Genomic DNA, 14,805 nt, shown 5'->3' on the forward strand with positions numbered 1-14,805 from the left:
TGTTAACCACAAATATTTGTCACCATACGGCATAGCCAATTACAGCCTCCTCGATAGACAATAGGCAATTACCCAATCATCTCGATGTGTCAGGGGAATATGCAACTCTCGTCTCGTTGTTGCTCTTTAAGCTGGTGCCAATAATCTGCCAAAAGCAGAAAGTGAGATCTCAGTAGAACACATCACGTAGAGTTGTTCAGTCACACCTCGAGCTACCATCGACAACATATGAAATATGGAGGCAGCTCATGACAAGTCTGTTATAAAGAATTATGGTTCTGCGTTCACACCAGTAAAACCCACTCACTCCCTCAATAACGCCTCGGTGTTCAAGCACCCCTTTTCAATAAGAAGTCTTTTAGAACTTGACGAAAGGGACGTCGCCGAGAGTTCACCCTTTAGGAGTTTCAGCCCTGAGCATGGCTCGACCTACTCTGCCCGCTCGCCTGATTGCGAGGAACACTGCGAAGAAGCCTACACGAGTCCAGAGGTTGTCCCGTACTCATCGTGGCTCTGTATCCCTGGGCGCTCCACTAGTACACGCGGTAAGCTGCCTATGGAAGATTTACGGTAATAGCTAAGGTTCGCATGCCTACTCGTGTTTTGTATTTGATTTATAGCGCTACGCGCACGATTGATAACAATTGATTTATAGTACGTTGTCAATTCAAAGCCCGGGATTCAAAGTACGTGATATATTAGCTCGATTAAACGACTTGTTCGATAGAACGATGCGATATTTCGTTCCCTTACAATAAATCATTATTCATTTAGGTAAGTACTTGGTATTGAGTGGAGCCTATCGCGGCACACTCCAGCGCAGCTTCATTTTTAGATAATCCTAAAGGTTATTAGCCGAAACACAATAATACCGATAACCCTTCATAGATCTCGATATATATCGCTGGGGAGTTATTGTGTTTTTTTTTTTTCACCAAGCTCGCATCCCTTCTACTCGAAAATGTAATCGCAAGAGCCACTATGAGGGGACGTCAGGAGTGAGAAATGTATAAACGACGAAAGTACCGCAAGAAAAAGAAAAATTTAAAAAAGAAAAATTTAAAAAAAGGCGAAAAGAAAAAGACAAGAACATTAGAACGAATGTCTCCACTTCACGAGTTTTCGAACTCATTAGGTACCATTTGTAACATGGTAATAATAATCTGCCCTAGTCGTTCCAGTCCTAACAAGCATAGGTTTTTACACTCTTCATAAACGTGTTATGATATAATTATATCTACAGACCGCTCTTCGAGCGCAAAATTTTTGCAGCGCGCGATTCAAGTTAGTTGTTGAAGCTCCTTGAGGTAGTGTAACATTGTCCTTGTCCTATGGCGCACAAGCCTCTTTATTGCCGCCACCATGGCGCTCGCAAAGTGCGAATTTGCGAATGCAAAAGACTCACGTCTCGTTTAAGGTGTTAATGAAATTATAATAATCAGCTCACACCTAATCTTGGCGTTTCCCTCTCGCAGTAGGGTCCCTACTTGAGACGGGAAGATATGTCCTTTCCCCCAACCTTCGCGTTTCTAGTTGGCATCAAAGATTCAAGCATCAATTCACTCTGAACGCTTCTGTACCTTTGAGGCGTGTTCTGTTTGTAGAAGGGGCTTGATTGGCGCTTATTACCGGTTTCTTTTTTTTCTTTCAAAACACATGCTTGCTACTACGCAGGCAAATGCCCCTTTTTGTGGAATGCGCTTGATTGCCAACTATAGCTCCCAGCTCCTCATTGACTCACCCCGACATGTGCTTGTAGAAGATATATCCTTTCAGTCCCTTTCCATGGGTATAGAAATAAATATATTCATATTTTTCCTTTGTTCACGTCTTCATAGTTCTGCCAAATATAGCGAGCAAAATTTGAGGGAAGAGAGTTTCCAAATTATAGCTCCACATGAGAGCCGGCTTCTCCTGTACTAGAACTCTTAATTAAAACCAAGTTAAGCCTTTTTTGTAAGCACGATATTGCTCTACAGTAGCGGTTCCAGAAATGTATATTTTTTACTCAGACGGTGGATTTATCCAGTTGAAATAGATATGCCCCTTCATCCGCTCTGTAAAAAGCTTTGTTGGCTATCAACATAATGGGAGGGGGGGGGGGGGGTGTTTAAAAATATGATCTTGTTGTCATCAAGAAGACTTATTTATGTTCCCTCTAGAAAAATACAGGTTTTTAACCTACCAGCCATTTGAACCAGATGCATTGCAGGGTTCTATTGTTTTCTTTTTGTTACTTTTTTCAGAAAATAAAAGAAATGCTGACACCAAACAAGAAAGAAAGCACCCAAAGAAACAAAAACAGCGGCCTCTGTTTGGTCAGAAGCAGATTCAAAGACTCGAGGAGGAATTCGTCTGCGAGAAGTATATCTCCAAGTCTCGCCGCTCAGCCCTAGCAGCAGAAATAGACTTGACAGACGCCCAAGTTCGCACATGGTTTCAAAACAGGCGAACGCGCTGGCGGAAAGAGGAACGGGCTGAGAGCCGATGCGAGAAGACGTCATGGGAAGCCTGTGAGAGCGAAAAACCGCGAGAGACTGGGTTTACTGGTAACTGTTTGGTTGTCCGTGGTTACTGTCTATCATGAGTGGTCAGTGGGTCTAAAAACCGCGGGAAAATTGGACTATCACTCGTCAAGCAAGTCATACATATTTAGGGCATTTTACTGAGAAAAAAGGTCAAGGGTGCTGCAGTGATTCAACGAACTGAAGGGAATAGGAAATCTTTTGAGACCTAAGACTAAGGTTTCGAGTTTCGAAATGCCAATGATAAAACTAAAAACGTATTCATCAAAATATTGGGTGCTGAGTTTGATTGTAACGATCTCAGATTTGCTATGTATCTTTCTGTATATAATCGTATTACATGTCTTCCTGCGTCTAGTCTAAGTGTCAGGCTAAGAACGGCTGCGCAGATCACCTTGCGTCATTTCTTTCATCATTTTAAAGGAAGGATGGGACGAACAAAGCAGGGAAAGCCCGTTAATTCTAACCATCAAGAAGGACGAGAAGCATTATGTTAGAGGAGTAGAAATGACAAAAATAGGATTAACCTATTGACTTCTTACCCGGCCGTAACCCAAACAATTCATTCATATTAAAGGGGCAGTCGCACCGGTAGCGGTATTTTTCAAGAGTGCTACCGTCACCAATCCGGCACAGAGAAAAACTACTCGACACTATCTAAAAGCTGTTTGATTGTCTTATTGTGAGCAAATTCGGCGCGATGCAAACGGATTTCATATCTACATAATTTTTCAGCCGTCTATTTCGTACTCAAGAAATGACGATTCCACAGTGTATTTTTACTTTGAAACGGTGTGACTGCCCCTTTAAAAATAAACACGAGATCAAGGTACTCAGGCGTCAGTCTAATGGAAAAATGGCCTTGAAACTATGTAACAGTCACCAAATAATAGTACAATAATGTACATTTTGCTCAGTTGTATAGCCAGGGGTCAATGGGCAGACATCGGAAAGCTAGTTCTTTCAGACTGGGGATTTCTACCTTTCCATGTTTGTGTCATCGGATTTCTACTGTTGTACATCAATTACACGCATTACAATATCACGTTTGAACTTTTATTGTTTGTTCATGTGCTCATAAGATAAGTTATAACAGAAGGCTTTGATGATGCCAACCTGCTCTGGAAGCAGTCCAGCAGGTTGCTATCATCCACCATATAATGTTAAAATCTTTAAATGAAACATAGCATTGGAATACTCCAATTATCCCGTATATCAGTCTAATCATAGGTTATAATTTTATCTGTGGAATCTTTGTCTTGGAATCTATGAAAAATAGTAAGTCCCTATTCCATAATCAGTGACAATATTTACAATGAACTAACCATGGCAGGCATATTAACTAATTCATAGTTAATTCTTATTTGTGCATGCCCTCAATAACATATCTACAGTACATACTTATTTATCTCATGTACATTATTAAAGTGCTTTTTTTCTCGGACAGTTTTCACCAATAGTTCTTCTTGTGTTGTATGTGGAAATAAATCTGTGAGTGCCTGGCCGGCCATAGAACCTTGAGGAACTCCAGTCACTTGCGTAGTTAGCAGATGCCCTTACTTCCTCATAGTTCTTTGGGGTCCTTCGGTTATACATGGGTAATACTTCACTTGCATCTGTTGACAGAGCCTAATGGAAAGATGGATAATCAATACATGTTTCTTATCACAACGCAAACATGAAAAAGGGTATTACTGATTGAGTGATTTGAGAGTGATATTGCTGCAAGGCTAACAAATCCCAAACCCTAGATTGTATCCCTAAATTGTACATGTGAAAGGAACTAACCTTGAGCCATATAACAGCATCTGTTCCATATCCTTCCATTGAATACAACTGCAGATCTCCATCGAAATACTTTGCATAGAGTCTAGAGAGGGGCAAACCATAACCATACCCAGCCTACAAGATAGCAAGCAATATACAGTTCAGAGGGTCACAAGAGATAAAAAGCATTACATAAGGTGCCCTTTATAGAATGCAAACAAATATCAAGATAAACCCAGGACACATTGAAGACCAAGTAAGACACAAAAAGAGTAAAAGTGCAAAAAATCGGGTTTTCCTGCAAACCCATGAGACCTGACATTCATAAGATGCTCTTCAAAAATGTAAGAAATCAAGACATCTCGCAAATTCACGAGACCTATTACAATACCCACATTAACTAGCAGTGCCTGCTTTGTCGTTCTGAAGGTGCAAGGCAGATCCAGTAATAGATTGGTCCCTCAAATGAGTGAGCGAGTCTGTCTACCTATCAGCCTATCCTTGGCCCTAACACATTAGGGTTATTTGAACTTCAAAACATAAGGATGGGTGGATGGACCCATTGCTAGATCTGCCATGAGGTGTAGTTTCTACAGCTCAGACATACAATGTAGTCCCAGTATTGGTAGGGCTCTTTGTCCCTCCTCCGCTGTGTAGCATATCCCCTGATCCTCACTCGGCTGTTAGAACTACCCAGTTCTGAGCCCAAGCCTGGAGAGTACTGGCAATAAAGCATAGTTATAGCTACTTAAAGATGCTACCCAACAAGAAGGGAAGGCTTAGTAATTAGATTTGTTTGAAGAGATTAAGAAATATATTAGAGGTACAGTAATAATGTCTTTGAATAAAAAGCATCTTACCAGTGGGGCGACAGTCCCAGATGTGGATGGCTCAGGAGCTGTGGAATAGTGATATTCAAAGACCTCATCTATCTTGCTACGAGGGATGCCTCCACCCTTGTCTGATATCTAAAAATTCAAAACAATGACTATCTTAGTTTACATTAAAAAAATCAACAATTGCTTTAGCAGTAAGATACAATGGAAATAATAAGTATGCTATTACTTGATAAGTAATAAGACATGGCACAAGTTGCAGTTTTGTTTGAGTTTAAAGGCTGTTTACCTTAATGGTAAGATCTTCCCTGCCTTTGGTTATCATAACTTGAATAGGAGGCATATCCACGCTGGTCGAGTAGTTTTCTGTGACTGCTCTCATTGCATTCTGTATTATACATTCAAATATATTAGGCCAAAGTTCGACAATCATGATTGCAAGAAACATTAAAAATCTCTGTACTCACCTTTAGCAGTTCAAATAGCATGTGATATAGGTGAGCTGGCAGGTAGGCAAACTTGATATGGCTTATCGACTCGTAGGCTATAGGGGCAGTGAACAGAGGTCACCAACAAAATATGAGACTACATGATTGTCAAGTGTTTGATTGCAAAACACAATGTGCTAATTTACCAGGTTTCAAGAAAAATTAATTTCCCTTGTGGGAAGCTAAACAAACAAAAATCTAACATGCCTTGAATATAGGTGGATTTGTCATGTATTTTTAAACACAGAATTTAAATTTATCTTTTTATATATTTAATTCAAACAAGGCACAATAAGTTAAACATTTTTTTAAAATTATTCAATAGGTTTTGCAATCAAACTTTTTAAATCCCAACTTCAAATAAATGAATAAATAAATATTGCTTCCAATATTCAAGTGTGAACATGATCTGCTTACTAAAAGCACTAACTCAAGCAAAGCAAAGCTCACATACTTGTCCCAGTATTAGACATTTAAGAGGTTATAAATGTACAAATAAAAAAACAAATTGCTTAGCACTTTTGGTATATACTCTAACTTTCTGATTTGCTAAAGCTAAAAGTAAAATAGCAAACACACCATTATGTTCGCTGACCACAAGCTCAGGTGAAGAACAATAGTACTGGTCACACAGGAATCTTGCATTATTAGCTGCATCTGCAAAATCAAAATTATTATTATGTTAGATGCTTCTTTTGCAATACTTCCAAATAAAAATAAATCTGTCTTTCAAAATACACATTTCTAATGAGGCTATGAGAGTTTTGGTCAAAACAACCCACAAGGTTTAAACTTTACCTTCTACTATTGAGGCAACATGACAGTTGGGATCAAAACAGCCCACAAAGTTACTCTTGGAGCTTCTAGCTGCCTCGTGGCCAAACAGCATCAAGTGCTGGGTGATCAAAATCCTTATTCCAATTCTGTTCATGTAAAAACGATCTGTGAAGTTACAGAGGTCATAAGTTGGGTATACAGTAATCAGTATGACTACTTATTTAATGCTACATGTATATTGTACATATACCAGCACTGGAAAATCAAACCCATCGCTTTTTGCTGATGGTTAGTTTTTCAATCTATGTACAAAATCCAGTGCAGAGTTCCTTAATGCTACTTAACAAATTCAGTAGAGCATTCTCATTACTCACCCAAGAAGTATTGAATAGAGGGATGAAATGCAGACAATCCTTCCTTTTGCCTTAGTTCCATTATTCCCTAAAAGGGTAAATACCAGGATAGAACCACATGAAGTGTTTTGATAACTGGTACATCTTAACTCAGTTTAACTAACAGAGGTATAAAATAAAGAATTTATTTAATACAACAAGCAGTAAAAAAAATATGTACCTGTGCCATGGTCTCTACTACATTGTTATGTCTCTGTTTGATATGAGCCAACGTCTCAGTAAATCTGAAAACAAAAGTACAGTAGAATAACCAACAATATAGATTAACACATGGCATTGGCGCTGATAAAACTACTATAGCTGCTATTATTGAGTTTAATAAGTAATCAATAAGCATCACCTCATAGCTGGTCAAGCTAAGGTGTAAGAAGAGGATAATAAGAAGTTTTGTAGACGTTTATTCAACGGTGAAACGAGCCATGAGTCTTGCACAATCTAATGAGGGTCCTGGGTCACGTTCTGAGCACGTGCTCTGTCACGCAACTTGTCACATCTTCCCTCTTTTAACAGTAACGCTAATGGTTGGTTAAAACAACATTATAATAATCAAAGGGTAAAAATCGAAATTTTACAACTAAAATCATACGATGGATTATTACTAATGTTCAGTGTCCTAACAGTTTCAATGTTATTTTGGCACATAGTCTTTGAGCCATGCAGGAGGCTTCACCTCCCGCCGAGGCCTTGTTATAGCCTGTGAAGAATCTGGTGGCAGGGCAACCTGGCTGGGTTGCTGCTGAGCATCATCGGGTTCTGGTGATTCCAGAACATCAGGTACTTGGCTGTTTGTTTCTCCAGTGCTGATCAACTGTCGGCGGTTTCGTCGGTAGGTGGTACCTTCAGTCTCGACGTTGTAGCTCCTAGGTCCGGCTTGACCTAAACACGTACCAGGCGTCCACGTGTCTTGTCCTGGTAGCTTCATGCGCACAGTTTCGCCGACAGCGATGGGCTCCAGGGGCTTGCTGTGCTTATCGTAATAAAACTTCTGGCGTTGCTTGGTACCTATCAACTTCCTGGTGTCCTCTTCAGTGTTGTAGCTAGGCTGTAGTAGGGAACCAGCCACAGGGAGAAGTGTTTTGCATCGACGTCCGAAAAGGCGCTGGGCCGGGCTAGTTCCGATTCCAGCAGTCGGAGTATTCCGCCAGTCGAGAAGTGCTTGGAATTCTGACCCCCCGGATGTCTTGCATTTTTTAAACAGCCTCTTTACTGTCTGTACAGCATTTTCCGCTTTCCCATTTGCTTGGGCATATCTTGGGGATGACGTCTTGTGTTCGAACATCCAGGTCTTGGCAAATACACTAAACTCCGCTGATGCGAACTGCGGTCCATTGTCGGTTATAAGGGTGTCTGGGATGCCAAACCTGGCAAATATTGCCTTCAGCTCCTTTATTATTGCTCGTGACGTCACTGTGTTAAGCCGGGCCACTTCTATGTAGTTGCTGAAGTAGTCACTGACCACTAGCAGTGTTCGGTTGTCGAGCTCACAGAGGTCAGCTGAGACCTTTTCCCAAGGTCGAGCGACAAACTCATGTTGGAGAATTGGCTCCTTTCGTTGGCCACTGCGATGAGTCAAACATACTTCGCATTTTGTGATGTACTCCTTCAACTCGACAGTCATCCGTGGCCAGAAAAACGTGTCTCTTGCTCGTCTTATGCAGCCTTCTATACCGATGTGGGATGAGTGTGTCTTTTCCATAAGCTCCTTCCTCAGGGCTCTAGGAACCACCAACTGTTGGCCTTTAAAGATGAGTTCTTCTTGGACAGTTAGCTCGTCTCGAATATCAAAGTAAGGATGCACGCACTCCGGCAGGTCTGTTTTGCTCTCTGGCCAACCTCTCTTTATAACCTCTCGAAGGTTTTGTTGCACCGCATCATCTACTGCTGCATTTTTGAGTTGCTGCCAAGTCTCTTCTCTCACTGGCATCCATGATCGATGGTCAATCTCCTCCAGCTCCCTGGTAAACTCCCAGGCGTTGACTTCGGGTAAGTAAGCTCTGCTTAGGGTGTCAGCCAAGTAAAGATCTTTGCCTTTCTTGTACTTCACATTGAGACTGTAACTCTGCAGACTCAGCAGCATTCGTTGTAGGCGTTTCGGAGCAGTCGCCAGAGGTTTGATGAAGATTGGTTCCAAAGGCTTGTGATCAGTCTCGATGTTGACGACTTCGCGGCCGTAGACGTACGTATGGAAACGGTCACACGCAAAGACAATCGCGAGCAGCTCCTTCTCAATCTGTGCATAACGCGTCTCAGCGGGCGTGAGTGCACGTGATGCGTAGGCTACTGGTTGGCCATTCTGTAGTAATGCGGCACCCAATCCGCTCTGCGACGCATCGCACTGAAGTGTAATCTCCTCGTCTAGGTTGTAGTACCGCAATACTGGAGTGACTGTAACGGCATCCTTTAGCTTTTCAAACGCAGACTGTTGCGCATCATCCCAGATGAACTGCACGTCGCTCTGTGTGAGATCCCTCAGCGGCTTTGTGATGTCTGACAGCTGGGGCAGGAACTTTGCAAGGTATTGGGCTAGGCCTAACAGACGCTGTACCCCAAGCTTGTCGGTCGGTGAGGGCATGTCCACAATTGCTCGCACTTTAGCAGGGTCGACTTTAAGTCCCTTGTCAGTTGCTATGTGGCCAATGAAGAGTAACTCTGATTTCCTAAGTCTCATCTTGTCGGGATTCAGGTGTATGTCCCGTTGATCACAACGGTTTAGGAATGCCAGGAGGTTCCTGTCGTGATCCGCCGTTGCCTCCTCGTAGCTCTCGCCATAGCCCACTACCAGGAAATCATCAGCAACAACTTCGGTTCCAGTCAGACCTTCGGCAAATTCATGCATCTTTCTTTGAAACACTTCTGGTGCTGAGGAGATCCCGAAAGGCATTCTCTTCCATCGGTATCGGCCAAACGGTGTATGGAAAGTTGTTAGATAGGTTGACTCTTCCTCTAGCTGGACGTGCCAGAAACCGTTGCGGACATCCAACAACGTGAACACCTTGGCACCGTGTAATCGTGTTGCAACCTCTTCTATGGTTGGTAGGGGATAGTTTTCCCTCTGGATGGCTTTGTTGAGATCCTTTGGGTCTAGGCATATTCGCAGTTTTCCATCTTTCTTGGGAACTACTACCATAGAGCTGATCCACGAGGTGGGTGTGGTCACCGGTGCTATTATCTCTTTGTCCACTAGATCATTCAAGGTTTTCTTGAGCTGGGGTCTTAGGGCTACTGCAACTCTACGTGGTGCGTGTTGTACTGGTTGAGCGTTTGTGTCTAGTCTGATGGTGTATTCTCCATCAAGTTTGCCAACCCCGTCACTGAACACTGCTGGGAACTTAGCCAATATTTCTTCTCTTGTTAGTGCAGCTCCTGGTTTGGGGTCAACGGTGAACACTGTCGCTCCATCTGTCTGCGGTTTGTGAAACTGGTCGTTGTCATTGTACTGTATAATGTTCATGCCAAGGCATGCCTTACGCCCCAGAATCGGGCGGATTTCATGGCTGTCAACAAGGCGACAATCCAGCTGGCACGATACACGGTTTCTCCACACTCTAATGGTGACATGCCCGACGACTTTGATCTTTGATCCCCCATACGCCACTAAGGACGTTTGCACGGGTTTCACTTTTACTAGCTTGTGGTCGTTACACGCCTGCTTGTATATGTGCACTGGCAACACATTGCATTGTGCACCAGTATCAGGTTGGAAACGGATGAAACTTCCAGACTCTGATTGAAATGTGACCAGCTGCGAATCATCCAACCAGACGGCCAATACTTCCTCCGTTTGATATGTCTCCTCAGGATACATATCTGTTTCTTCGACTTCGGTAGCCTTGACTTCCTGTTTGCATCTATTGGCAAAGTGATTTTTCGCTCCGCACTTCCGGCAGTCCTTTCCTCGTGCGGGACACGATTCCTGATTTGCCATATGTTGGTATCCACAATTGTCACATTGTTTGCCTTGACCTCGTTGCTTTCGCCGATAATTTTTGATGTTGGGTTTCTTCGACTCGAATTTACTCACGGCATTGACGTCTGTCTCAGATGTATCTTTGACTATTTTCATCTGAGCAAGCATACTCTCAGCCGCTCGGCAAATTTCATCTGTTTTCGCTAGTGTTAATTTGGACTCGCGTAACAACCTTTCTCTGACCTTCGTGTCATGTATTCCAAATAACAACCGATCTCGAAGTATTTCGTCTGGCGTAATCGTATCAAACTCGCAGGACTCGGCCAATTTTCTCAGCGCTGTTCTATAGTGCTCGTAGGACTCTCCAGGCTCTTGCATTCGCTGGTTGAAACGGAATCTTTCGAACGGCACGTTCTTTCTTGGTTGACAGTATTCGGCGAATTTCTTTATGACAGGCTCTATCTTGTCTGTCTCTCCTTCGGTCAGGGTAAATGTCGAGTAGACTTCTCTCGCCTCTTCACCGATAACTGTTAGCAACGTAGCTACTTGTACGGCTTCAGCTTTCTCGTTCAACCCAGTCGCCAACGAGTAGTTTTTCCAAGCGAGCACAAATCGCTTCCATTTGTCAGCAGCATTGCTATTGTGTATCTCCAGCGGCGCCGGCGGCGGTAAGACATATCCTGAGGCCATAGTTAACCGCAGCCACCATGTAAGAGGAGGATAATAAGAAGTTTTGTAGACGTTTATTCAACGGTGAAACGAGCCATGAGTCTTGCACAATCTAATGAGGGTCCTGGGTCACGTTCTGAGCACGTGCTCTGTCACGCAACTTGTCACATAAGGTTTCAAGGTTACAATACTTTCAGTCAATTAAAAGTATGGTCAAGAGAACAATATAGATCTATGTGGGATGGACTCTTCAGGCCATCTTCTAGCATTCTTAAAATGTGGGAGAGGGGGGGGGGGGGGGAATTAAACACTGACCCAATGAAACCTTGCAGCATAGCCTCTTTATATTACTTCATTCCTAAGTATTGCATTATGCAGTCCTGGTTCCCCAAAAAGTAACATACATGTATACAGTCTGTCAAAGGCTTGAGATTTTTGGGGGGAGGGGTGGGGTATATTATTTTTTTGGGAGGGGTGGGTACCCCGTTGCAGGCATTTGCCGTATAGAAAGATCTTGCACACAAATCGTCTTATAGATCTCATCAGGATAAATTTCGCTACACAAGGGAATTGTTTGAAAGCTTAAACGCAGGAGATCTGGTGCTCAACGTCGGAGAGAGGGAGAAGGGGTCCAAAATCTTGAGACTCCTGCCTAATGCAGGAGATTGACAGTTATGTACAGATTTTGTATGCTTAGGGGTGACAATGAAATTACAGACAATGTTACCTGTTGGCTTCTTCTCCATCATCATCTTCAAATTCTAATAACTCTGAAAAACTCTGGACATACCTACAGAAAGCAGTTTGTAATCAGGAAGTGGACATAGTGAATTTGAATGCATTTACTTATTGAAAGTCACATAGACAGGCCCAACTGATATTTTTATAAGATTAAAAATCATATTTGACATTCAGGGCAAGGTTCCTTGACTTGAAGGACATATTAGAGGTATCATTAGATAAATTCTTATACAATTGCTAAAACCCAAATCTATACAACAAAATGTTTATCAGCAGATGGAACGTGTCTGGCTTCCTAAAAAACATGGCTAAGGCAAAAGACTAAACAACTCACCAGCTTCTAACTAATTCAACAGATGGCATTCGCAGTAGATTCTTGGGGAGTAAGTCAATCTCTCTGATGATGTGTGCAAGACGCACAGGTAACTCATGCTTTCCAAATCTGTAGGAATCAACTGGCTTGGCATTTTTACCTGGTGGTCATACACAATCACGTTTGAGTCTAACAGATGACACATTTGATCATATTCAAACGAAATTTGTATAAATTAAAACCAAATTTAATAACTATTTCTACGTGAATGATGAACATAACCATGACAGAATTTTATTGCGGGCGACAAAAGGAGCCCACAGACTAATTTCGACATGGCCAGCAGCATGTTACAGGAGTTTGACCCACACTGAACACTGGCTTTTTGGTTGTCTCATTGGTATGCCTGGAATGCACAGATGTACACCATTGGCCAATCACATTTGACCGGAATTTTATACAAGTCAAGTATTTTTACTCAGGTTTGATCATATTTAGCAACTATCAGTGTGCAGCAAGTTTTGCCTCAGTATTAAAAATAAACTTAGCCACGTAAGATTCAGTAAAGCCACAGGTATATCTGTATATCTTATATGCACACAAGAAAATAACTAGGAAAATACATTCACAAGTTGGCTCACATATCTTTGGTTATTTTATGGAAGCTAAAAACTTAGTAAGCAATGTCAAATATGACAACTAAAAGTGAATTAAATTTAGAATAAAGAGCTAAATGAATTTGCGAATAAGATTTGGCAAATATTTTCCTTTTTCCCCGACAGATTATAAATTTTGCATCGTCGCGATTCATGAAAATTTTGAGAAGGTATTCGACATCAACATCAAAACATAGTGACGTAACGACGAATAGACTCGAACGTTAATGCGTCGTGTGAATTAACACGAACTACGAATGCGAAGAAAATATTGAAGGAAAAGCTAGCAAAAATGAGATAAAGTACTCAACAACGACTGATATCCAATATGGTAACTAACGAAAGCACTTCTGAATTGATTTAGGAAGAAATTCGGCAAATTTCCTAGTTTGTTTTGGGGGTGTTTTGGGGGCAGCGGTTACTACGTCACAAAGCTAGTACTAGTAAATATCCACTGGACTTTAACCCTGACATCGAAGGTCGATGCATAGTCACATAGAATAGTTATATTGACTTTGAAGCATGAAATCATGGTAGAAGAATCCTTAAACCCATAGATTTATACTAATAAAATAAGCTTAGCTGTAATTTGTAAACGAAATGAACCGCGAGCGAGATGTGTCATACTAAAGCCTTTGATGTTACACAGAGCAGATAATTCCCGGGTAAAAACAAGGGTTCGATGGGAGACCTAATACGAAAAGGTTCAACAGATCGGTTTACAAACGTATCACGCAAAAAAAAAAATAAAATACGAAAAAGTCTAAATAAAGGAACAGAGGAATTCGTTTGTATGATGTGATTTTTTTTTCAATGCAAAGCGCGCGCGCCATATAACAAAAAGACAAGTAAAATGGGAATAAATAGCGAGTCTCGATTGTTAGGAGAAGCGGAATTTAAGTAATGGCAAAGTAGAAATGGTTGAATCAAATAGTTTTCGATGTTGTAAATAATGGCATTCGGTTGTACGTACCAAATGTAGTGTATTGTTCAATGGACAAGCACGATTGCTGGTAACGGCTATAACGCTGGATTAGTTTGCTGATATCTCGTAATAACGCCCGTGAAATCCTCATCGCTGCTGTTAAGTTTATCCAAAAATATAGACTTCCTTCTTGTTTGAGGTTTCATAAGAAATAGTTCGTGATAGACCGGTGGCGAGCAGGATAAACAGGAATCTTTGCACGACCAACTAACACGACCACAACTACAGTCGTTTCTTGTTCAACGACCAGCGAATCATGACCGAGTAATTACCGTGTTACGCACGAAAGTGAAGCAGGCGACTCACGTGACTCTTTTGACCAATCATGGCGAGGACGAGGCTAGTCGTAGTGCATGTTCTTACGAACGACATGAGTTCCGGAAACGAATGTATGAATATTGATGAGATATTTTTCTTGCTCACCACCAACATACCAACCGCTAACAAAACAAAAACGAAATACCAGTTATTAGGGCTATTATGGGATAGCACAGGGTGCGAGGATAAACATCGAGTTAAATTTATCAGTAATATGGTCGAACACTTAAATTTATTCTTGGTTGGTAATTTGCCAAACAAGGAACAGATACAGTAGTAAAGGTCGAAGTAATGAATAAAAAAAGTCGTAGTGGACACTTGAAATTTGAATATTCTGAGCGACAGGACTAAGAGTGTTCTCTACATAAAAAATGCCTGGAAAATGTCTTTCAAATCTAAATATTATGATA

The 14,805-nt window shown here is 41.6% G+C and overlaps 2 protein-coding genes across 3 annotated transcripts; one reads left to right on the forward strand and one right to left on the reverse strand.

The window, feature by feature from the left end:
• Window positions 1-109: 109 nt before the first annotated feature.
• LOC5514021 (homeobox protein HMX3) lies at window positions 110-3,584 on the forward strand. Its single transcript, XM_032383663.2, has 2 exons — window positions 110-545; window positions 2,247-3,584. Exons 1-2 carry the CDS (start codon window positions 236-238, stop codon window positions 2,585-2,587), a joined length of 651 nt encoding a protein of 216 aa, XP_032239554.1. The 5' UTR covers window positions 110-235; the 3' UTR covers window positions 2,588-3,584.
• Window positions 3,568-14,339, reverse strand: LOC5514023 (probable [pyruvate dehydrogenase (acetyl-transferring)] kinase, mitochondrial). 2 transcript variants are annotated; one of them, XM_032383661.2, is made up of 13 exons: window positions 14,066-14,339; window positions 12,458-12,596; window positions 12,110-12,172; window positions 6,967-7,030; window positions 6,768-6,834; window positions 6,415-6,558; window positions 6,196-6,273; window positions 5,596-5,672; window positions 5,418-5,516; window positions 5,153-5,260; window positions 4,900-5,013; window positions 4,314-4,427; window positions 3,568-4,154 (listed from the first exon to the last, which is right to left on the reverse strand). In XM_032383661.2, the coding sequence occupies exons 1-13, from the start codon at window positions 14,166-14,168 to the stop codon at window positions 3,948-3,950; spliced, it is 1,377 nt and encodes a 458-aa protein (XP_032239552.1). In that variant the 5' UTR covers window positions 14,169-14,339; the 3' UTR covers window positions 3,568-3,947. The 2 variants fall into 2 exon arrangements, with proteins under 2 accessions (XP_032239552.1, XP_001634272.1); XM_001634222.3 differs by lacking the exon at window positions 4,900-5,013 and having other exon boundaries at window positions 14,066-14,338.
• Between the last annotated feature and the right edge of the window lie 466 nt (window positions 14,340-14,805).

Source organism: Nematostella vectensis, chromosome 2, assembly GCF_932526225.1.
Source record: "Nematostella vectensis chromosome 2, jaNemVect1.1, whole genome shotgun sequence".
Taxonomy (NCBI): domain Eukaryota; kingdom Metazoa; phylum Cnidaria; class Anthozoa; order Actiniaria; family Edwardsiidae; genus Nematostella; species Nematostella vectensis.

Coding starts and splice junctions, on each gene's coding strand:
- LOC5514021 (XM_032383663.2), top strand. CDS start 236: ATGGAGGCAGCTCATGACAAGTCTGTTATAAAGAATTATGGTTCTGCG. Junction 546..2,246: donor GCGCTCCACTAGTACACGCG/GTAAGCTGCCTA, acceptor TACTTTTTTCAG/AAAATAAAAGAAATGCTGAC.
- LOC5514023 (XM_032383661.2), bottom strand. CDS start 14,168: ATGAGGATTTCACGGGCGTTATTACGAGATATCAGCAAACTAATCCAG. Junction 6,274..6,414: donor TGTTGCCTCAATAGTAGAAG/GTAAAGTTTAAA, acceptor TTGATTTTGCAG/ATGCAGCTAATAATGCAAGA. Junction 5,261..5,417: donor GGGAAGATCTTACCATTAAG/GTAAACAGCCTT, acceptor TTGAATTTTTAG/ATATCAGACAAGGGTGGAGG.